At 46.1% G+C, this 25022-nt stretch overlaps 1 protein-coding gene across 9 annotated transcripts in view; it reads left to right on the top strand.

Moving 5' to 3' along the window:
• LOC102446356 (uncharacterized) overlaps nt 1-25022 on the top strand; it is an 87516-nt gene that overhangs the window by 28119 nt on the left and 34375 nt on the right. For all 9 annotated transcript variants that reach the window (XR_012904030.2, XR_012904027.2, XM_075929641.2 and 6 more), the window contains one exon: nt 15412-15494. Coding sequence is in view for 7 of the 9 variants with exons in the window: in XM_075929641.2 (XP_075785756.2) it covers nt 15412-15494 (83 nt within the window). In the remaining 2 variants the exon portion in view is untranslated. The remainder of the gene's footprint in view (nt 1-15411; nt 15495-25022) is intronic.

Genomic DNA, 25022 nt, shown 5'->3' with positions numbered 1-25022 from the left:
ATAAGAACAGACATAGAACAGAACAGGTTATATAAAAAGGAAATATAAAATCACTGCTGATCGGGCTTTATTGAATTATCTCATTGCCAGCCAAACCTCTTTTCTGGGCAACACCATCCATTTTTTTAAACTGTATTTTACTTACTGTGATAGAAAAACTGATTTTACTTACTGTGGTTTGTACTATGACGTCTTTGTCTGTTAGAGTTCCTTTGTGGCAAAATGAGGAGCTATACCTTTTATGGCACCTCACCCAATTCCATGTTTGTCAAGTCCTTGTTATGACTCAATTTCCCCCTAGTCTTGGTCCCCTTCAGAATGGTAGGGAGTTGGCAATTCCGTGGTCTAGCATAGCTAATCATCCCTGTTTTTACTGGCTTTAACTTTATGGCCTTTTTCTCCATAGTTACTGGGTTGGATAGATAGGGGAAACCGAGGCGTGGGGTTGTTCGAGTGATTGCTCATGTCCATTTCACATTGTGTGTGCTTGCCACATGAACTGATGTCAGACATTTTTCCCTAAGCAGTATCTGTAGGGAAGTGGGTCAGCACCCTCTGAAGTTGATCTCTCATGGCACGGTATAAGGGGCACCACCCACTCTCTCTTCATTGTAGCTGTTAGTGGTGTCTAGCTAAAGCAGGCCTGCACAACATATGGCCCGTGGGCTGCATGCGGCCCGAAGGGGTTCACTGTGCGGACTGCGACGGCTTTTGGAAATAACTTTTGCTCTCCTCTGCCTCCCTCCTCTCTTCCACTCTGCTCTACTCCCCTTTTGAATGCGGTGTTCTCTTGTGCCGGCACCTCTTCCCATGACATCAGGGACGCACGCACGCTCTGGCCCCGCCTCTGCTTCCGGCTCCTGTCCCAGGACTTGGCCCCCCTGCACGCCACTCGGCTGAGTGGCTGCTTGCATGGCGCAGACCGCTGTCAGACCGCCACGCTTCCTGTGCGGCATGGGGGTCGGCATTGTTCGAGTGCGGGGCGGGTCGCCCTGTTACAGCTCACAAGCTGGTAAAATCTATGCCCCGTCAATAGTATAGCTTGTATCAGAATTATTTATTCTCTGTGTGTGACTGAGTCTTTACCTTGTGTGTGAATGTATTCAACAAAATCTTGACACGTGTGGTTTTTTTCTTGCTCAACAAAAATTTTTTAGCCCGTGTGTTCAGTATTTTTTGAGAGAGCATCTGACAACCCAACTTGCGGCCCGCAGATGTCTTCTTTGGAATAATATGGCTCTCACCGCTTTCCGAGTTGTGTAGGCCTGAGCTAAAGGACACAAGTGACAAGTGTCACATTTGTAAGTTATTTAAATCCTGGACAAAGAGGAAGAGAGACATACATTTCTTGGTGTTCCTGATGGAGTCCATGCTAACTGTCACTGAAGCAGAGGTCCAAGTTGACCCTGAGTACCATGGCATCTGTGTGGAGTGCCCCACTGGTGATGTCTTCAACCTGCACCGATTCCTCTCCCTGGCTGCATGCAAGAAGCCTAAGAAACTTGTGAGGGGAAGATTTCCCAAATTCTGGAAAGGAAAGGAGGCGAGTCAAGGCCCACCCTTCTGTCAGGGAGTTAGGAACAAGCTCAACCTGAGTGATCTAGTCCACCCCGAACCATGCCTGCTGCACTGGATGGCATCAAGGGCCTCTCTCATCTAGAAGTCGTGTCAACACCCACAGCCATGCAGACAATGCAGGAAATTCTGTTGCTACTGGTGCCATACGTTTTCATGAGCACAACCCTAGGGTAAGCCACACTGTCTCTTTTTAGCTTGATAGCTTTGTGTATCTGATACGCAAGTAAATTCTTGATTGAGAGCATAAAAGATGAAATTATACTAAGCAACACAAAGGGAGATGAATTCTGATTGTGTTTCAAAGTATTAAGAAAGGAAAAACATATTCCTTTTTTAGGATGAGGAAACTCTTATTTGACTGGATAAACATTTGTACCAAATTTTGACATTTGAGTTTTCTTTCAAGAAATCATGAGTGAGGATTAATTTTATTCAGAAATTAGGACTATCATGATCTGTTGCAGAGTTGGCACGTCTGCTCTCAGGAGATTGGAGAGACAAGGTGGCTACGTCTACATTGGCAAGATTTTGCGCAAATACTTTTAATGCAAGAGTTTTTGCGTTAAAGTATTTGCACAAGAGAGCGTCTACACTGGCATGTGCTTTTGAGCAAGAGATATGCTTTTGCGCAAAATCATGCCAATGTAGACACAGCCGGTGGGTATATATCTTTTATTGCAACAAATTCTCTTGGGGAGAGAAGCAAGCTTCTGAGCTTACCCAGAGCTCTTCTTCAAGTCTGGGAAAGGTATTCAAGACTTGTTCACATTAGGCATGCTGTCGGGGGTCTCCCCTCGCGCTTGGGGTTGCTGCCCCCATCCGGGGCATAATCCAGTCCGCTCAGGCCTAGGCCCAAAGCGTGATGCCCCTTTTTTAGGGGAAATATGGCCCACTGGCCTAGTCTCAAAGTCCACTGCCCCTACAGTAGGGGAAATCATAGAATCATAGAATCATAGGACTGGAAGGGACCTCGAGAGGCCATCGAGTCCAGCCCCCCGCCCTCAAGGCAGGACCAAGCTCCACCTACACCATCCCTGACAGATGTCTATCTAACCTGTTCTTAAATATCTCCAGAGAGGGAGATTTCACCACCTCCCTTGGCAATTTATTCCAATATTTGACCACCCTGACAGTTAGGAATTTTTTCCTAATGTCCAATCTAAACCTCCCCTGCTGCACTTTAAGCCCATTACTCCTTGTCCTGTCCTCAGAAACCAAGAGGAACAAATTTTCGCCTTCCTCCTTGTGACACCCTTTTAGATATTTGAAAACCGCTATCATGTCCCCCCTTAATCTTCTTTTTTCCAAACTAAACAAGCCCAGTTCATGAAGCCTGGCTTCATAGGTCATGTTCTCTAGACCTTTAATCATTCTTGTCGCTCTTCTCTGTACCCTTTCCAATTTCTCCACATCTTTCTTGAAATGTGGCGCCCAGAACTGGACACAGTACTCCAGCTGAGGCCTAACTAGTGCAGAGTAGAGCGGCAGAATGACTTCACGAGTTTTGCTTACAACACACCTGTTGATACAACCTAGAATCATATTTGCTTTTTTTGCAACAGCATCACACTGTTGACTCATATTCAACTTGTGGTCCACTATGACCCCTAGATCCCTTTCCGCCATGCTCCTTCCTAGACAGTCGCTTCCCATCTTGTATGTATGGAACTGATTGTTCCTTCCTAAGTGGAGCACTTTGCATTTCTCTTTATTAAACCTCATCCTGTTTACCTCTGACCATTTCTCTAACTTGCTAAGGTCATTTTGAATTATGTCCCTATCCTCCAAAGAAGTCGCAACCCCACCCAGTTTGGTATCATCTGCAAACTTAATAAGAGTACTCTCTATCCCAATATCTACATCATTGATGAAGATATTGAACAGTCCGGGTCCCAAAACAGACCCTTGAGGAACTCCACTTGTTATCCCTTTCCAGCAGGATTTAGAACCGTTAACAACAACTCTCTGACTACGGTTATCCAGCCAATTATGCACCCACCTTATCGTGGCCCTATCTAAGTTATATTTGCCTAGTTTATCAATAAGAATATCATGCGAGACCGTATCAAATGCCTTACTAAAGTCTAGGTATATGACATCCACCGCTTCTCCCTTATCCACAAGGCTCGTTATCTTATCAAAGAAAGCTATCAGATTAGTTTGGCATGACTTGTTCTTCACAAACCCATGCTGGCTATTCCCTATCACTTTATTACTTTCCAAGTGTTTGCATACGATTTCCTTAATTACCTGCTCCATTATCTTCCCTGGGACAGACGTTAAACTGACCGGTCTATAATTTCCTGGGTTGTTCTTATTCCCCTTTTTATAGATGGGCACAATATTTGCCCTTTTCCAGTCTTCTGGAATCTCCCCTGTCTGCCATGATTTTTCAAAGATCATAGCTAAAGGCTCAGATACCTCCTCTATCAGCTCCTTGAGTATCCTGGGATGCATTTCATCAGGACCTGGTGACTTGCTGACATCTAACTTTCCTAAGTGATTTTTAACTTGTTCTTTGTGTATCCTATCTTCTAAACTTACCCTCTCTCTGCTTGTATTCACTACGTTAGGCACACCTCCAGACTTCTCGGTGAAGACCAAAACAAAGAAGTCATTGAGCATCTCCGCCATTTCCAAGTTCCCTGTTACTGCTTCTCCCTCCTCACTAAGCAGTGGGCCTACCCTGTCCTTGGTCTTCCTCTTGCTTTTAATGTATTTATAAAAGGTCTTCTTGTTTCCCTTTATGCCTGTAGCTAGTTTGATCTCATTTTGTGCCTTTGCCTTTCTAATCTTGCCCCTGCATTCCCGTGTTGCTTGCCTATATTCATCCTTTGTTAGTTGTCCTAGTTTCCATTTTTTATACGACTCCTTTTTTATTTTGAGATCATGCAAGATCTCCTTGTTAAGCCAAGCTGGTCTTTTGCCATATTTTCTATCTTTCCTACACAGCGGAATTGTTTGCTTTTGGGCCCTTAACAACGTCCCTTTGAAATACTTCCAACTCTCCTCAGTTGTTTTTCCCTTCAGTCTTGCTTCCCATGGGACCTTACCTACAAGTTCTCTGAGCTTATCAAAATCTGCCTTCCTGAAATCCATAACCTCAATTGTGCTGGTCTCCCTTCTACCTTTCCTTAAGATCATGAACTCTATTATTTCGTGATCACTGTCCCCTATACTGTCTTCCACTTTCAAGTTCTCAACTAGTTCCTCCCTATTTGTTAAAACCAAATCCAGAACAGCTTCTCCTCTGGTAGCTTTTTCAACCTTCTGAAACAGAAAGTTGTCTCCAATGCAGTCCAGAAACTTATTGGATAGCCTGTGCCTCGCTGTGTTAGTTTCCCAACATATGTCTGGATAGTTGAAGTCTCCCATCACCACCAAATCTTGGGCTTTGGATAGTTTTGTTAATTGTTTAAAAAAGGCCTCATCCACCTCTTCCACCTGGCTAGGTGGCCTGTAGTAGACTCCTAGCATGATATCACCTTCGTTTTTTACCCCTTTTAGCTTAACCCAGAGACTCTCTACACAGCTATCTCCTACGTTCATCTCCACTTCAGTCCAAGTGTGTACATTTTTAATATACAAGGCAACCCCTCCTCCCTTTTTTCCCTGTCTGTCCTTCCTGAGCAAGCCGTACCCTTCCATACCAATATTCCAATCATGCGTCCCATCCCACCAGGTTTCTGTAATACCAATGATATCATAGTTGTATTTATTGGTTAGCAATTCCAGTTCTTCCTGCTTATTACCCATACTTCTCGCATTTGTATATAGGCATCTAAGATACGGATTTGATCTTGCCTCCCTGTTGTGCCCTGACCCTCCTTTCTCCTTGCCATTATAGGCCGTAGTCCCCCCCCATTTCCAACCCATCTCCCAGTCCCGCACATTCAGCACTTACCTGTGGGCTTTGCTCACCTGCCCCCGACAAACCTAGTTTAAAGCCCTCCTCACAAGGTTAGCCAGTCTGTGTCCAAACAAGGCCTTCCCGCTCCTGGAAAGGTGAACTCCATCTCCGCCAAGCAGTCCTTCCTGGAAGAGCACCCCGTGATCAAGGAAGCCGAATCCCTCCTGGCGACACCATCGTCGCAGCCAGGCATTCACCTCCAGGATGCACCTCTCTCTGCCCGGGCCCCTACCTTTGACAGGAAGGATAGAAGAGAATACCACCTGCGCTCCAAACTCCTTCACCCGTACTCCCAAAGCCCTGTAGTCACACTTGATCCGCTCAGTGTCACACCTGGCAGTATCATTTGTGCCCACGTGGATGAGTAGCATGGGGTAGTAGTCAGAGGGCCGGATAATCCTCGACAATGCCTCCGTAACATCTCGGATACGGGCCCCTGGCAGACAGCATACCTCTCGAGATGAGCTGTCAGGGCGACAGATGGGTGCCTCCGTTCCCCTCAGAAGAGAGTCTCCAACCACCACTACTCTACATTTCCTCCTCGCAGTGGTGGCAGGAGACTGCTCAACCTTGGTGGTGCAAGGCCTGGTCTCCTCCACTGTGGGGGGTGACTCCTTGTCTCCTGCTGAAAGTAAAGTGTAACGGTTATGTAACAACACAGTGGGAGGGTTAGGAGCAGGGGTGGAACACTGCCTGCTGCCGGAAGTAACCAGCTGCCAGTTCTCACCCTGCACCACTGCCTCCTCCATAAGTGGCTGGTCAACAGTCCCACATCCTAGGACAGTGACCTCCGTGGACTCCACAGGAATACTGTCCAGGAATTCCTCATGGCTTCGAATGCTCCTCAGCCTGGCCACCTCCTCCTGTAGCTCTCCCACCTGCTGCCTGAGAGATTCCACCAGCAGGCACCTTTCACAACGGTTGTCTCCCCCAGCCTGGAGATCACTCAGTGGGAATTGCAAGCCACAAATACAGCAAGACCACACCAGGACCTGGGTAGAGGCATCCATGCTCAGGTTCTCTGTCTGGATACAGGCACAGGTGGAGGAGACAGGAGAAGTACTGGCACAAGTGCTACGGGTCTTCATCACCATCAGTCACTCCCTCTTCAACTCCCCTGTCTGCTGTCCCCTGGTCGCACTGCTCTGGCTTTTTAAAGCCTGCTTGCCTAGGTCAGGCCTGCCCCCTTCTGAGTCACACAGGGGAAGGCTGAGCCTGAGGCTAATCAGAGGCAATCAAGGGAACAATGGCAGGCTCTCAGTCCCAACTGCCACAGAAGCTGAAACTGAAATACAGCCTCCTGGCCTAATCCTCAATACGCAGGCCCTACGGCCTAGTCCTTTATCCTAGCCCCTACTCGCCGGGGTCCAGGCAGCAGAGGTAGAGGGGCCTGGGCCCTCCCTCTCCACTGGGCCCCGACCCAGGGCCCTATTAGCGGCAGGTGGATCCCACCACTGGCTCGGCGGGGGCTCCTCCCCACAATGCGCCGAGCCCTCAGGGGCTTTTCCAGCTCCCTGCCCTGGGTCAATTCCTACCCCTTTTCCCCGGCCCGTAGCAGTCTCACCGGTTGGCATGAGTTGCATGGTGTTCATGGCATGTTCCCAGTCAGCGTTGGGGCTGGGTACAGTGCCTGGGTCACGGCAAGCTCCATCATCGGGGTTGAGCTTGGCTTGGGACTGGCGGTGGTGGATCTAGCAGGCCTGGCGACTCCCTCTCTGTCCGTCTGGTCTGCACCGCGGGCAGCTGGGCATTAGCTCCAGCTCTGGCTGCAGTCCCCCTCTTTGGAGCAGGCTGGCAGTCTTTTATACCTTGGTCCCCCTGCGAGCATGCCCAGTAGGGCTGTGTGGGTGGAGCCCTCTCTGCCTCCAGCACCAGGTGGCTGCCCTGGGCTTGAGTGTGGGGCGGGGCCGTCCCATCACACATGCAAATACTCATTTAAAAAGTTAATTGGTTAAAAGATACAATTTTAATCATTTAAGAGGCTAACCATGAATGGCAGGCTTCCTATAGAGGGGACTGCTCCAGGCATGGGTCACCACAGTTGGGAGTCCTGCCTAGCAGCCTGCTGTGGGGAGAGGGTTCCTTCAGCCAAGCCCTCCTTGGGCAGGTCTGCTTCAGCCAGCCAGGTCTGCTAAAGTGTGGCCAGGAGCTGCTCTCGCCAGGCGGTCCTGCCATTCCATGTCCAGGGGCTGCTCCAGCCGTGAGGCCTGCCATGCCACAGCTGGAGAGCTGCCCTGGCTGGATCACTATGAACAGAGGATCTGCTCTTGTTGGGCCTACTCAGGCTGGGACCCTGCTGGCTACTCCACAACAGGGGGGGGGGGGGCTGCTCATAGTGGGCCTGGCCCTTTGGTTAACTAGCTACTGGGTAAGCATGCAGGTAAGGATAATGTTTTTCAGGTAATCGGTTAAAGTTTTACATCTCTAGTCCACAGTTAAAAACCTGCAGCAGTACAACTGTATTGGTGCAGCTGTACCACAGCAGCATTCTGTAATATAACAGGGAGTCTGGGTGCAGCACTGAGAGGGTCAAATCAGGGTGAATTGCTTAAAATCAGGTCTACTTATGGATCCTTCTTTGTAAGGCACCAAACCTGTTACACAGGACACTTCAGCTGATACTCTGACCAACAAGAAGTACACAATCAATCTCCTGAGATACTCCAGCCTTACCTGTGCCACAGCCAGCACCACACCTTACACAGGTGAGAGGTTATGAAAACCAATCTCACCAACTCTGAACAGGTTGCGTGTGTAGCAATAAAACATGTACCGATGCAAATGTACCAATTGCTGTTATCTGTGCCTGATGTCAGCCCCAGCAAGCATATGTTGGGAACTAATAAAGATGAATTAAGTTTCCATCAATAGACTTTTATTCCAACCCATGCAAATAGATGCATTTATAACTGAATGGAACTTCATAAATAAAGGAAAAAGAACTTTTGAAGGGGAAAGGACAGTCATTTCTACTTCCCATACATGTATACCTTGTCTTGTATAGGTCAGCATAAGTGCAGCTGTGATTACCTGTACTCTCCCTCAGAATGGAATGGTAGGAATAGTGTAGGGAACCCATACACCATATGGAATGGGCTTCAGAGGGAGATGAGGACAGGTCTGTTGAACCTGAAAGGTTGCAGACTCCTGTTGGCAATCTGCTTGCTGCTTGAGAAGTGGTAATACTCCTGCTACACATCTCTCTCCTTTTCCTGTGCTTTTCTTCTTTCTGCTTTATTCCTGTCCCCACTATCTGCATGAATGATTCTCCATGCCCTGTGCTTGGTATTTGAAGCAGCAGAGGCTTGTAATATCTCTTGGAATATGTCATTTTGCCATTTTCGTCCTCATTCTTATCTGGCTGAGCGGCTCTGCCAGTGTTGAGGATCTCACTGTCCAGGCTACATTTTTGCCTGCAAAAGATACAATGCAGAGGTACTATTCACAAATTGAATGGAAATTATTCACAAGATAAATGGAAGCTTGATATACTGAACTCAATTCCCTTTTGGCAAGTTTTTCCGCAAAAGCAGATGATTTTGCGGAAAAACTTGCTAGTTTAGACACAGCCTGAGGGTACGTCTACACTACAGCGTTAATTCGAACTAACTTAGTTCGAATTAGTTAATTTGAACTAAGCTAATTCGAACTAACGCATCTAGAACTAAAAACTAGTTCGAATTAGCGTTTTGCTGATGCTGGCAGGGCATCAGAGGAGGACTTAGAGCGTGGAGATGCTGTCTCAGGCTAGCCGAGGGCTGTGCTTAAAGGGTCCCGACCCCACCCCGGACAGACAGTTCTCAGGGGTGCCCCGCTTGCAAAGCAGTCCTGGCTTGGAGTGCCCTGAGTGCCCACACTGGGCACGTCACAGCACTCGGCCATCAGCCCGGCTGCACTTGCCGCAAGCTGCCATCTGGGAAGAAGGGGCAATTGGGGGGCTGCAGGAGAGCTTCCACCCCCAAAAGCCCGCAGAGCCAGCCCAGTCCTCCCCATCGGGGGCTCGTGCCCCATTCCTCCCTCACCTCCTTCCACTTACCCTTCCCTAGCCCCTCTTCTTGATGTACAAAATAAAGATAACGTGTCTTCCAAAATGGAATCTGTCTTTATTGAACAAAACTGGGGGAGACTGGGAAAAGGAGGTGGGATAGGGGAAGAGAGAGGCTGGGAGAGGAGAGGGCAACTAAAATGATCAGGGATTGGGAACAAGTCCCATATGAAGAGAGGCTAAAGAGACTGGGACTTTTCAGCTTAGAAAAGAGGAGATGGAGGGGGGACAGGATAGAGGTCTCTAAAAGCAGGAGTTGGGTGGAGAGGGTGCATACAGAAAAGTTTTTCATTAGTTCCCATAAAGAAGGACTAGAGGACACCAAAGGAAAGGAATGGATAGCAGGCTTCAAACTAGTAACAGAAAGTTGTTCTTCACAAAGCAAAGAGTCAACCTGTGGAACTCCTTGCTGCAGGAGGCTGTGAAGGCTAGAACTGGAACAGAGTTTAAAGGGAAGTGAGATCAAGTCATGGAGGTTGGGTCCATGGAGTGCTTTTAGCCAGGGGGTAGGAGTGGTGTCCCTGCCCAAGGTTTGTGGAAGGCTGGAGAGGGATGGCACGAGACAAATGGCTTGGTCACTGTCTTCGGTCCATCCCCTCCAGGATCCCTAGGGTTGGCCGCTGTCGGCAGACTGGCTACTGGGCTAGATGGACCTTTGGCCTGACCCAGGATGGCCATTGTAAGCTCATGGCTCAGGGTCGGGGGTCTCAGTGGACCCCCTTGATTCTCTTGCACACCTGCTCCTGGGTGGCCAGGCTGGCAGCTCTCCTGCCCAAGCCGGCCACTTTCCTGTGCCTAGTGTGGAGATCGTGGACGAGGTCCACGATGTCTGCACTAGCCCAGGCGGGTGCCCGTCTCTTGCGGTCCCGGGCAAGCTCTCGGGAGCCGCCAGCCTGGTCCCGGGAAGAGGGGGAGGGCTGGGGGGCATCGGGTGGCTGGCTCGATCCGTGCGAGGTGCAGGGTCTGCTGGCTGGGTGCTGGCAGTCTTGCACCTGGCACAGGCACTGTAGCCAGCCCGTGCCCCTTTAAGGAGTCCGGGGCTGGGAGGGGGGCAGACAAGTTTCCCTGGTGTTGGCCACTGTGCCACTGGATCCTTCAGTCTCCTGTCCCTCCATACTACTTCTCCTCATCACTTCACAGCAGGGGGACTGTAACTCCTACTCATCTGAAGTATCCATGGTGCTCTTGAGGGTGATGGTGAGGTCTCCACCAAGGATGGCATGCAGCTCTGTAAGAATGCCATGTCTGCCGTGCTTCACCAAAGCAAGTGTTAGCGTCCCTTGCCTTCTGGTATTCCTGCTGAAACTCCTTGGCTTTCACTTGGCATTACTACAGGTCACTCTTGTATCCCTTCTCTTGCATGCCCCAAGGAGATATCAGTGTTTCTACAGCTGGATAAAAGCTGTGCCTGCACACTCTGATCTCCACACAGATCCAGAAGATCCAACACCTCCTGTGTACTTCATGCAGGAGCATGTCTGCAGCATGGAGCTGGCATGGTCAGCTGAGCAGTTGCTAGGCTTTGCTAGGTATATTAGATAGTGATTAATTGAATAGTCATTTAACCACATGAAATCTTAGCAGTTACACGACCATTTGATAGTCTCTGGGGATGGGGCTGGCAGCCAGTGTGCTCCTGGCTTGACTCCTGGGGAGCCCCAACTACCTCATGCTACTACCTCTGATGCAAAGGCAGAAGCATGGGATGGCAGGCAGGAACCAGTCTACAAGGAGAGCTGGTTTAAAAACTGATTCCCCTACCATTCTGTGCTGCTGCCTCTGTTTCAGGCCGTGGTAGCAGCCTCTGTCCATGGTGGGCCCCAGCATCCAATGCAGCAGTGAGGCAGGTGGGGAGGACAGGCAGCTCCATGGAGCTGGCACATGAGAGCTGGCTTAAAAGCTGGCTCCCCATGTATATTGGCTCTCACCTGTCATCTCCTCCCTGTGCTTGAGTGAAGGGAGCTGGCAGCTCCATGGATCCTGTGTTCCCTGGGGAGCCAGCTTTAAAGCTGGCTCCCCACCGGCTCTTGCTCCCTGCTCCCCCTTGCTGCCTCTGTGGGTATGTCTAGACTACAGAGGTTTTTTTTAAAAAAACGGCCCTTTTTTCGAAAAAACTTTACCTGCGTCCAGACTACAGTCACGTTCTTTAGAAAGTAAATCGAAAGAACGCGGTGCTTGTTTTGAAATTGGTATACCTCTTTTTATGAGGAAGAACACCTTTTTCGAAAGAGCTCTTTCAAAAAATGGCATGTGTGGATGCAGAGGAGGCAGTTAAAAAAAAAAAAAAAGGCCTGCCAGAAGTGGTTCCGCATGCCCTTTTTGCGAGAGAGCATCCTAGCAGTTTGGAAACTGTCTTTCGAAAAAGCAGATCACTTTTTCGATCCGCTTTTGTAGTCTGGACGTTCTCTTTCGAAAGGAGCTTTTTCGAAAAATCTTTTTCGAAAAAGCTTCTTTCAAAAGAAGCTTGTAGTCTAGACGTACCCTGTTAGATTTCATGTAATCAATTGATTCCTTTATGATAGTGATGCAGTTAGCAATGTTGTACTCCTTCCAGCACTTCCTGAAATCAAGTGTTTCATCATCTTCCAGTGTATTACCAATCTGAACAAAGGTGTGCCTGGTGTAGTAGGCTTTAAAAGTAGCAATCACATTCTGGTCGAGAGGCTAAATGAGGGAAGTTGTATTAGTTGGCAAGAAAACCACTTCCACGTCAGGATGGGAAAATTGCAGAGTGTTTTTGAGTGGCCTCAGGCATTGTCCAAGATGAATAGCACTTTGAAGGGCAGCCCTTTGGACCAAAGGTATTTTTCTACCTCACAGATAAAACAGTTGTGAACCAGTCCAAAAATACATCAGCTGTGACCCAAGCCCTTCTGCTTGACATTCAAAAAATTGGCAAACAGAGTTTATTCTTAATGCCCTGGCGCTCAAAGTGCGGGAGCAACATATTTTTTAACCATGCAGTCTCCTGTGGCATTAGGACAAAGGCGAAGGGTTAGTCTGTCTTTCGCTGCCTTGAAGCCTGAAGCTGTCCTTTCCTCCTTGGAAAGGTATGTTCTTTTGGGTATCCTTTTCCAAAACAAGACAGTTTCATCTGCATTGTAAAATGGTTGGGGCACATAACCCTTTTCCGCAATAATTTTAAGAACCTGTGAGGGATAATCCTGTACTGCTTTATGGTCTGCTGGCACCGATTCCCCCATTAACTTCACATTATGTAAACCAGTGGTAAACCATTATGTAAACCTTTTGAGGTTGTCGGGCGCCAGGGGGCATGGCCGTTTGCCCGCCGGGCGCCAGGGGGCAGGGACACTAGCGCGCCCGGGGGCGGGCCCCCCCCCTTGCCGCATGCCCGGGGGCGGCCTCCCCCCGCCGCTTCTCCCCCCGCCAAGCGCGCTCCCCCCGCAAGCGCCCGTGCCATGTGCCCGGGGCCAGGCCAGCCCCGAGCACCTGGCGGGCGCATTGAAATGCCCCCGCGGGCGCCATGGCGCCCGCTGGCACCGTGTTGGGGACCACGGATGTAAACTGCTTCTTTTTAAATGTCAAACCACCCCTTGCTCACAGTGAATAACACTGCACTGTCATGATTGTCATGACTTCCCCATTCTACACCCAAGGCTTGCGCAAAATGCTTGCACAAGCTCAAAGCCTGTTGGCGAATTACAACACTATTTGTAGGTGTTCATTTTTGTGTCATATCTTCAATCCAAATGCTTAATGCCTTTTTCATTTTCTCAGTTATGTAGGAACACAACTCACACATGATACCTTTGCAGAAGCTGACCCATTTGCAGTCCCTTATGTTTTTCTCCTTTTTTTAAAACATAAAACATAGAAAATTTAATGTTGTTCATTCTAGCTACTCAGGCTGCACTACGACCACTTGCAAGTTTATCCAATAATTCAATTTTGTGGCTTACAGTCATTGCCTTTTTCCCCTTCTTAGCCTCTTGACCACTGTCTGCAACACTCGCTTTTCTTTTTGGAGCTATAATTAAGGATATTTGTTACTTTAATTATTGTAATTTTTTTTACTAGAATGCACTGAAAAAAACATCAGTTCGCTGCATCATGTGCTTAGACCAATGTCACACAGTGCACCACAAATAGGTGAAGCAATGAACAGCAAAACCTTAGATGGCCAGGGCTTCATGTACATCAACCTAACCACCATGCCCCTTGCTTAGGTGGAGTTTTAAGTTGGTATAGCAGCTGAGTTACATAGGTCAGAATGACATTTGAATGTAGATGCTTACAGAGTTAGGGCAATGTAAGCTGCCTTACATCTACTTAATTGTAGTGTAGACCAAGGCTATGTATGACTGTGTCTGCACAGCACTGTTATTTCGTCTACACCCACAGTTATTTTGACAGAATGTTGAGGCTTCTGGAGGATCTTACTCTGACTCCTGTAACCCTCATTTTACAAGAATTAAGGAAGGTCAGAGGAAAAGTGCTCTATTTTGAAGTAAGTGCTGTGTAGGTCTGGCCAAATTTGAAATAAGCTATTTCAACTTAAGCTATGCATTTAGCATAGCTCAAGTTTCATAGCTTATTTCTAGTTTAGCCCTGCTGTGTAGATGTGTCCTCACTTACCAAAGTAAGGCTCTGGTCCCTGAGTGAGCAAAGCACTAAAGCATATGGTTGAATTTTAAGCACAAGTGATCTTACTGATGTCAGTGTGAATAACCATGTACTTTAAGGCTTTGTCTATTCTTAAAAGTGGCAGTGCTTTAAACTAAAATTGTGGCCATGGCATGAGCACTGGCAGAGCGACCTTCCAGTACTCTATGTAAACCCCCTCCACAAGGGGAGTAGCTACTGCACTGTAGACAGATTAACATTGGCCTTTTATAACACTGTAACTTGCTGTGCTTTGGTGGGAGTATTTTTTCACATACCTGAGCCAGCACTACAAAGTTTACAGCACTACAAAGTGCTAGTGTAGACTTAGCTGAAATTGAGCATGTGCTTATGTGTTTTGTTGGCTTAGACAGAGGCTAACCCATTGTCACTGGCATCTGAACTTTTAACATCTCTTTCTTCCTATAGAACAAAACAGTTTCTCTTTTATTCTTTCACGTTTGTAAATATTTTACGAATTGTTTGTAAGAGGAAGAAAACACTGTGTGTGAAATCTGTGTAGGACATGTCTAGTCACTGAATTCTTGTAATTCGGGCATTTCAAATTCATTTGCTAGATTGCTCATACTCTTTTAAGGCTGTTCTTTGCACTAAAAGAATGTGCTAAATACTGTAGCAATTAGTGTACTATTAGTAACAGTAAACAAACACTTTATTTTAAATGACTGTGTGTGAGTATAGAGCTGGTTTATTAATCCTGGCGGGTTCAGTCCTGCTTCCCCCATTATTCCACAGAACAGATGCAATATAGGCAACAGTAGTGCACGGTTTTCTGAAACTGCCATGCCAGTGTGCTTCAACACTTCCTTGGAGGGTTCGTATCTGGGAAAGAAAGGATAGTACAGTCTCCATGTTTACCGTTCCTGAGTGCCTCTGCTAAGGCTGCCCAAAAGTGCCAATTATTGTGATGATTTGTGTGATGTGTGGATCCACTGGGAAGCGGAGAGGCCATCCACTTTATCTCCACAGGCCATCAAACAGCTTTCATGGCAATAACTTTGGCTCACTGCTGACGTGGGCTGCATCATAACTGACAACCTAGGTTGGCCCAATTTCCTGTGAGCGATTCCTCTAGCCATCCACTCCCCCAGATAAATACATTCAAAGCAATAATGATTATGGAAATCTTAACTCCCTTAGCTTCCCATTGCTCATGTGTCCCAAAATTTCACTGTTTGATGTATCGGACTTATTGATAATCTACCAACAGTTAATATTTTTTTCTTCTCAATAGGCTTATATACTGGACAAAGAGAGTAAACATTTCTTTGATGTAGAAGATTTCCATTGTCCTAAAATGCCAGAGTTCTATGATAGGTGAGTACTAGTGCATATGGCTACTGCAAGGAGAAATTAAAGACTTATTTTAGTTGTGGCTGAAGTGAGGATAACTTAATTTTCTTATTATTGCTGTACACTTTCCTAAGAAGAGACCCTAACCATCATTTCATTGTGGGGTGCCTTTTTCTTTGCAGTTGTTCCCAATTTCTGTCCTGGTAACTGTGTCATCAGATGCCACAGCCAATAAAAAGTCCTAATGACATCACTTTGAGGAGGATCCAGATGTGAATATCTTTCCTGTACTGACCTTTGTGGCACCATATTTCCCCTCATACATATCCTGAGGAGGACACTCTATAGATCAGAGTCCACCTGAGGAGAGATTTAAAAGTGAGATTTGGGTGATGTAATTGTTCCCTAATAACTAATGATAAATGTATTAAAAAATGCATTCAGCCTGTGTTTGTATGGAGCTCCCTTCATACTGGTCTGTTCCCTTGGGGGTTCTAAGGACAGCTGCCAGACAGGGGAAATGCTGCCCATTCTTGAAAGAGGGGCAAGAAGGCCTGTAGATGGAGCAGGACCTTAGGTAATAATTGTGACTTAATATGCCTACTTTAATTCTTAGCCTACTTGGTGAAAAGTGGGTAGAAGTTCAGGAGTTGTCACAATGATCTGGTATATGAAACCGGTTAAGAAAGGATGTGAGAAGGAAACAGAGCAAGTGAATTTCTTTAAACAGAAAGGGTCTACTATTACCACTGGTAAACAAGAGAAGTTGAGACTCAGAAATCAATAAACCAATACATGTGTGTGTTGGAAATTAGGCTTCATTGGTGGACATAATAATGAGAGGATGGATTATTGCGTTGCCTAAGTGGAACCCTTATCAACAGACTTTTTTGGGGAAATGGGGATATTTTTACCATCAAAATAGCTGTGTCAGGATTGTTGCTATGACATCAGACTTTTATACTCCAGTGGGGATATTTGACCATCATGTTGCACAAGTAAGGACCCCCAACCTGATACAAGTGAGATTTTACTTTGCCTTCCTCTTTGTTGTGTACTCCTTTCTGTCCCTCCCATGTTCCTCCTGTCTTCCCCTTCCCCTTTGCTTTTCACCAAATCCTGAAATTGGCTGTACTGTACAGCATCAGCACATTGGGATGAGATAGCCCATCCAGCTCTGCTGACCCTGAGTAGGACAAGTGAGGAACAGGGACCTGACCAGAACAACCAGATGATTTACCAGAGCCCGGAGGTGAGCCAAGATACAGATCAACAGTTGTTGTGAGTGATTTGTCAGCCCAAAGCATCTGTCTGTGGTTGACTAGCTGCCATGTAATCTGAGAACATCAACAAAAGCCATATTTGCCCCATCAGTATTATTTTGTCTCTTCTCTCCCTTTCTGTGTCTGTTTTGCCAAAAGCAAGAAAGTGACTAAAGTTCCTAAATCAGAACTGAGCAACAGAACTAACCCCTTTCTTTAGTGCTATGAAGGAATGTTTCACTAACTAAGGGTATGTCTACACTACCCTCCTAGTTTGAACTAGCGGGGTAATGTAGGCATACCGCACTTGCAAATGAAGCCCGGGATTTGAATTTCCCGGGCTTCATTTGCATAAGCGGGGAGCCGCCATTTTTAAAACCCCGCTGGTTCGAACCCCGTGCAGCGCGGCTACACGGGGCTCGAACTAGGTAGTTCGGACTAGGCTTCCTATTCCGAACTACCGGTACACCTCCTTGTCGACCGCCCAGCTAGCTGCGCCCGCCCCCACACCCCTTTGTCTCCGTGCCGCCCGTTCCCCATGCCGCCCCTGCTCCCCTGCACCCCGGACCTCCTGCTCTCCCTCTTCCCTGCGACTCACTGGCTCTGCACCGCCCTTGCACCCTGCACTCTGCTCCCCCCGATCCCTGCCCCCCAGCTCTGTGCTGCCTGTTCCTTGCACTCTGCCTGTTCCCTGATCACTCTGCCCCTCCTGTTCCCCGCGTACCATTCCCCGTGCCTCCACCGCACCCTGCTCCCCCCGATCCCTGTGTCCCTCTGTGCCTCTTGTTCCCCGCGCCACCCCTGTTCACCCCCATTGTTCCCTCCACCCCCTGGCTTTGTGCTGTCCCTGCACCCTGCTCCCCCTGTGGGTCGGGAGTATGGGGTACTTGTCCATAGGGAGAGGCTCGACAGGGCAGGGAAAAGGCTGTTGTGACCCAGCAGCAGTGAAAGGGGGAGTTCATTTGAAGCACCTGTATCTTTATGGAAAAAAACAAATGAATATGTTATTTGCTATTTATAGGGCTAAAATGCCTGGACAAAAACGAAAACAAACAAAAAAAAAACCCAATGCAAAATGCAAATGTGTAAAAGACAACAAAAAAGGGAGGGCGGCCAAAAAATGTTTAGCTTGGTGCAGCAAAAAACCTATAGCTGGCCCTGGGGGAGGGGAAGGGTCTGGGATGGGCTGGGGGGAGAGGAAGGGAGGAGAGGGGAGGGAAAAAATATGGGGAAGGGGCTTGTGCGGAGGGGAGGGGAGGAGGTCAGGAGGAGAAGAAGAAGATGAAAAGGGAAGGCACCAAGGGACAGGGGTGCAGGAGAGACAAATCCCAGGGGGGCAAGTGCAGACAATGAGGAAAAGGGCAGGAGGGGAGGTGTCAGTGGGAAGGGGGACAGGGTGATGCTGGGAGAGGAGAGGGTAAGGGCACTGGGGGCTAGTGGGGGAAGGGGGAAGTGCTGGGAGAAGGCTTGAAAGAAGGAGTGGGCATGAGGAAGGCAGATATGGAGCAAGGCATGTGTAAGAGCACAGGGGCATGAAGGGAACAGGCAGAGGGTGGTGAGGGGGTGGGTATCAGGGAAAAAGAGAGCAAAGGGAGCAGGAGCAGAGAGGGAAGTGGGAGGCACCAGGAGGGTGCAGGTGCCAGGGGGTTCTGGGGGTGAAGCAGAAGGGCAGACACCTGCAGGGGAGGGACCAGCATCAGAGGAGAGAGGCAGGGCAGGTGTGTACAGGAAGGTGTTAGGAGCAGGGATGAGGAAGGGTAGCTCACATGATCAGAGTGGGGCTATTGGAGGAGTGGGCACAGAGTGTTGAGAAGGGCTAGTGGAGGGGGGCAGGTCTCAGAAGGCTGAGGGCAGTGAGAAGGGCAGAAGTCAGGACAGCAGAGGAGGGTGAGGGGTTGGGGGGCAGCAGGTTCCAGGGGAGCTGATGGAGCAAGGGGAGGAGACATGGCAGCAGAGGAAAAAAGTAGAGGTTTATAAGATATTTATTAATAACTTATTAGTAATTACTGTTCTTATTCTTATTAGGAATTTATGCTATTAAAAAAAACTTTTTTGGGGGGAGGGTGGCGAGTCCCTTTTTTGTCTGGCAAGTAGGGTTTTCCATAATTTTTTGCGCCCTGGGTATCCCTAACCTCTTTTTATCAGATGCAGGGAATGGGCATCAGTGGATGGATCACTTGGGGTGTGTCTACACAGCACCATAACTCAAAATAAGATACACAATTTGAGCTATGCAAATTGCTTATCTTATTTCAATGCTGTTTCAAAATAGCTTATTTTGTCATTTTGGTGCTGTCTACACAGTGCCAAATTTCAAAATAAAGAGCTATTCTGCAATGCCCCTTACTCCTCACAGAATGAGGTTTACAGGGACGTTGGAATAGCAAGCCCAAAATAACAGGCTTGCTGTGAAGATGTGGGATAGCGATTTCGGGATACTCCGGTATCCTGAAATAGCATTGCTTTGTAGATGTATCCTTTGAAACCTCATTCATTCCCTCTGGGGCACCTGGAATTGGCCACTATCAGATGACAGGCCTTTGATCTGACCCAGTATGTCTGTTCTTATATTCTTATGTTCATAACTGCCTCTGGCCTGTGCATTGGTATTTGCCTGTCACTATCCTACCTAAACATTGGTGAAATGTGATCTTTAGAAGTTGGCTTTAGAGTGCATATCAGTGAGACATAAAAGTCCTGGTCCCTAGAGACAGAAACTCAGATCTCTGCTAGTATATCACTAAGTTGGGGTGGAAGTGAAATCTGTAAATGTTTGCCTACTTGATATATAGTAACCCCCTCAATATCTCTCATTCTCCTGGCCCCCGTCCAAAAGATTCATTTCAACTCTGAAGCTGGTTTTAGCTGTGGATCAATCTTTTTTTTTTTATAGTTTTTTGAAAAGGTGTATTACATTCTTAAATCATCCTGTTTGCTTCCATGCATGTGGGAATAAACACCAACAGGAACCAAATTTAAAATTCTCCTTAAATGTGAATAGACCACCTTCAAGGAGAATTATTGTTGCTTAGTTCTAGAGGTTTTTGACCCTAAAATCTGTTTGACTAGTGACTTGAAACCAAGCCATATAAAGTGATAGGTCAGTAAGTTATCTGAATAGAATGGTTCTATAGTTTATGCTGAAGGTAGTCGTGCATTGTGTTACAAGATAACAAAGAGTTCCAGAATGGAGCAATGAATGGTGAACCTAGAGAAGGAACAGGACAGTTACCAAGAAAAGAAGCAAAGCTGTTACACTTGCAGGGATTCAAAAAGTGTGAAGTCTTTCTATTCAAACCATGAAGTGGCATCAGCATATTTGATAAAGTTAAATAAAATTGTTGTTGTCGTCTTCTTGTTCCTATTTGTGACGGGGCGGTGCTGCCCCGCACTGAAACCCAAAGGCTGTGTCTAGACTGGCAAGTTTTTCCGCAAAATCAGATGATTTTGCGGAAAAACTTGCCAGCTGTCTACACTGGCCATTTGAATTTCCGCAAGAACACTGACGATCTCATGTAAGATCGTCAGTAGTCTTGCGGAAATACTGTGCTGCTCCCGTTCGGGCAAAAGCCCTCTCGTGCAACCCTGTCTGATGAAAACCTGGGAAGTTGGATGGTGGAGAGACAAGAATTGGAGAAATGTTGCAAGACTTTGATCACAAAATGACCCTGACATACTATTAGAGCGGCCCTACAACGCAATAAATATAATACTAACTTTAAGAGTTCATTTAGGTGCAGATACTGGCCTAAAAATTTGGTTAGCAATATTACTGGGAACATAGCGATATCACCGTGAATCAAGCCTAGTTTAAGTTTTAGCAGGAGAAAGTGTTTTATTGTTGTTTCTGACGTTAATGCCTTATAATTATATTCCCTTAAAATATGTCTCTTTCTAGATACATTTGTTTTATTCTCAGATCAAAAGTAATCCAGTGTAGTGGATTGGATAACTCCATTTTAAAGTAGCAAACTGTTGTATATTGATCCCCTTACATGGGCAACTGACCCAAAATACCTGAGAAGGCAGACACACAGGAGAGGAGTTTGGGATTGAGAGCATGTTGTTGTCACCCTGCAAATAATAACATAGGTTGGTGAAAATCAAAGTCTGACTGGAGTTTCCTGACAGGCTGCAGCTATACACAGACACTTCAAGTGTGATCTTCATAATGTTTGTCCATTTTTGAGAGGTCCAGGTAGAGCAAAACATTGTGAGGTATCTTAGGGTGTAGAGAAAGAATGTCACAGTACATCACTTGTATGGCTTGCACCCTCAAATGTCATAGCCACATCACCAGTTAGAAATATCACTTTTTTTTTTTTAAGTAAGGTGGCTGTTAACCAGAAAAGGATCAGAAATACTTTGTCCAGAAACTCCTCCCAGTCAATCTTTAACCTCCAAGGAAAGCTCTGGATTTCAGTTGTTGTTATTTATTACTGCTAGCTGTTGTTTGCAGACCAGTTCATTGCAGTAAACATATGCAACAATTCTTTGTACATACAGACTGCAAATTCAACACAGTAGATTGTTTCTGAATATGACAAGGTAGAGGCACAAATACTTTGTAACTATTGTTTTTTTCACATTACCAGACTGAAATTGTTGCTTATGACTGATAATCCTGATTGCTATCTAATTTATGAAGGCTGGTTGCTATGGTTACTGCTTTATCTAGAAACTAGTGATTTTGTGAATAGTTACAATAAAGCTAAATTAGGGAATGAATAATCTGCAGATTTAACATTGCGCTAAACAACTACATTTATTTCTGTCTCTGTATTTGAGCAAGTCTTACAAGTACTGGTTTCACAGCAGGCTTCTGAGATGATACATTGACATGAAGTCATTTTTGATGAACCAGGCTATTATAAAAAGAGATCTCATAATGTTACAGACAGATATAAGTATATCAGACTAATAATAGAAGTATCAAAAGAGCTGAAACATTCCTCTTTTCCAATATAATTCATTATATTGGAACATGATTCATCCCTTTATTACTTCAGTTTTGATCTAATGGCTCAGTGGACAGTCTTTAAAGCTATTTCCTGATAGCCTCTCCATGAATTTAGAAGTATTAAATCTTACACTTGACATATTTCAGTGTTAAAGGGTCAGGTGGCCTTTCTGCAGTTATGGAAGAAATACACTCCATTGGGAACTGCAACTAGAAAATAAAAACTCTAAAGCTCTTTGGGGGCAGAGACTGGTGGGGTTTTTTTGTTTTTTGTTTTTGTTTTTAATACTGTGTATAGTACCTAACAAAATGTGACTCTGATCACAGATTGGTGTCACTGGTCCTACAAATAATAATAACAAATAACATGTTTTTCCTTGCTAACATAGCAAAGTGGGGAAAAAAGGATCCAGAAAACTCACTGAAGTTTTATGTTAGTTCTTCTTAAAGTGCTTGTTCATGTCCATTCATAGTAGGCGCATGTGCTTGCCGTTTGTGTCCATGGAACTTACGGGCATTCCCTGTGCAACCCCAGGTGCCTTGTTCAGTAGCTGGGTCATTAGAGGTGGCATCAGCCTCCAGCTCCTGGCACCTGAGGTCTCTGGGGCCACCACCCCATCAATCAAGATGGAGGTAGCAGAACAATGTTCTGACCCCACCCCCGTTACCAGAGGAAAGTCCATCAATACAAGCATCCTCCTCTTCATCCCTAAATGAGGCTCTAGTGGGGCTCCCACCTGTAGCCCCACAGGATGACAGGAAGGCACATCAAGATTTTTTTGTAGAGTGGCCTTTCAGTTAAAACTCCAAGCTGAGGAACCTGGAGGAGACTGTGGACACTCTGTGGTGCTCGGACAGGTGGCCCCAGCCAGAGTGACCTTGCCCCTGCATGATGGTGTCATGAAGATTGTCAGACTACCTCATTCCTCCCCCCTTGGCAGAGCATAAGTACTTTGTTCCCACCAAAGGGCATGAGTACTCATATAGTCACCCACCCCTAGTACTCTGGTTCTGGAAGTGGAAGCATCAAGGCCAAGTTAGCACCACCCGAAAGAATAAGGATTTTAAGAGGCTCGATTTATTTGGCCACAAACTTTATTTCTCTTCCAGCCTCCAATTTTGTGTAGCAAATCACCAGGCCCTGATAGTTTTATCATAGCCCACTATGTGACAGGCAATGTCCAAATTCTAGCTGGCCCTGCCTGATGTTTCTAAAAAGGAGTTCAGAGCTCAGTCCCCCCCCCCCCCCCAACATGTTTTATGAAATTGGCTTGTGAGTATAAATATTACTGTGTCGAAGATGCTTTGGACAAAATGCCTCACATAACCTATCAATCTTAATGTTACTGTCTGCTGGATCTGTATATCTTATTTGGGTGCATGTATCATTCTTATATGAAAAGTTAGAAATATGAGGTGTGAAATTGTTTATAGTTTTAAATATGCAAATGTAAGCCCTCAATAGTGCTCCCTGGAAGCCTTACTGACTGGGTGATCAACTTAATGACTTGAGAACACCCTTGTTTGTCCTTTTAAGTCTAAGAAGTGGTTGGCCTTAGGAAGACATGTGACCATGCCACCTGATATTAGGGTACCAGTTTGACAAGATCATTTTCCATGGAAGGTGGAGGTAGAGATTCTTCTCACCCAAGAAGAATCTATATATAATCGGCTGGCCTGAGGAAGAGCCTGACATACTAAGATACAAAGGGAACTACGGGAGACCCAAGTCAGAGTAAAGGATCATCTTTTGACTTGAAGACTGTCCTGAAATAAGAACAAGCTCTTTACTGTAAGGGACTGCTTATAAGCTTTTTAGTGCATTAGAATTAGCTATGCATTTTCTTTTAACTTTAATTCTGCAATTTCCTATGCTCTGTTTTCACTTGTAACCACTTAAATCCTACTGTTTGTACTTAATAAAGTCACCTTTGTTTACTATTGAGCCCAGTGTAAATAATTTTTGTCTGAGGGGAGTAATCTTATGTGCTTGTTTTCTCTTTCATTGATAAAGAGGGTGAACATCCTCATAGGCTTTCTTTGTGTAAACTTTTAGTCAGAGGAAGACGGATTTATTTGGGGTTTTGATCCTTTCTGGGGGCGGAATTTCTGGGTGCTGTGCTTCAGTGTCTGCATTGCTCTTCATGAAAGGCAGTTACTCCAAATTTGTGCCTTGTCTTGGGGAAACCAGAGAATCTGGTCCAGCAGACCACGGTGGTGGGGAACCCCAAAGAGTAAGGAGGTGAGTGTGAATGGCATAATCAGCACATCAGGAAACACCCACATGGTGCCATCTGACCTCATTCAATCACAATCTCATGCTCTAGTTCACATCTATCATGGAAGTCAGAAGAGAGTCCAGAAGACTGAAAAAGGGCAAATATAGTGCCCATCCATAAAAAGGGAAATAAGAACAACCCAGGAAACTACAGAATAGTCAGTTTAACTTCTGTCCCAGGAAAGATAATGGAGCAAGTAATTTAGGAATTCATCTGCAAACATCTGGAAGATAATAAAGTGATAGATAACAAACAGCCAGCATGGAAAAGAACAAATCATGTCAAACAAATCTGATAGCTTTCTTTGATAGGATAACAAGTCTTGTAGATAAGAGAGAAGCGGTGTACATGGTATACTGAGACTTTAGTAAGGCATTTGGCACGGTCTTGCATGACCTTCTTATCAATAAACTAGGCAAATAGAACTTAGATGGGGCTACTATAAGGTGGGTGCATAACTGTCTGGATAACTGTTCTCAGAGAGTAGTTATTAACGGTTCACAATCATGCTGGAAGGGCATAACAAGTGGGGTTCTGCAGGGGGTCTGTTTTGGGACTTGTTATGTTCGCTATCTTCATCAACGATTTAGATATTGACATAGAGAATACGATTATTACGTTAGCAAATGATACCAAGTTGAGAGGGGTTGCAAGTGCTTTGGAGGATAGGGTCAAAATTCAAAATGATCTGGACAAACTAGAAAAATGATCTGAGGTAAATAGGACAAATGCAAAGTACTCCACTTAGGAAGGAACAATCAGTTTCAGACATACAGAATAGGAAGTGATTGTCTAGGAAGGAGTACTGCAGAAAGGGACCACAAGCTAAATATGAGTCCACAGTGTGACACTGTTCCAAAAAAAGCAAACATGATTCTGGGATGCATTAACAGGAGTGTTGTGAGCAAGGAACTGAGATTAGACGGGGTCCAGCAGTGCATTTTATAGGACAGCATGTGTGTGTCACTTGCAGCGATGTGGGAGCTGGTTCTCCTACAGATACTACTGAGTGAAAATCTTCCAACACTGTGGCATGTGTCAAGCACACACA

The sequence above is a fragment of the Pelodiscus sinensis genome, chromosome 1 (assembly GCF_052426305.1).
Source record: "Pelodiscus sinensis isolate ZL-2025 chromosome 1, ASM5242630v1, whole genome shotgun sequence".
Taxonomy (NCBI): domain Eukaryota; kingdom Metazoa; phylum Chordata; order Testudines; family Trionychidae; genus Pelodiscus; species Pelodiscus sinensis.
This window is presented reverse-complemented; position numbering and strand designations above follow the sequence as displayed.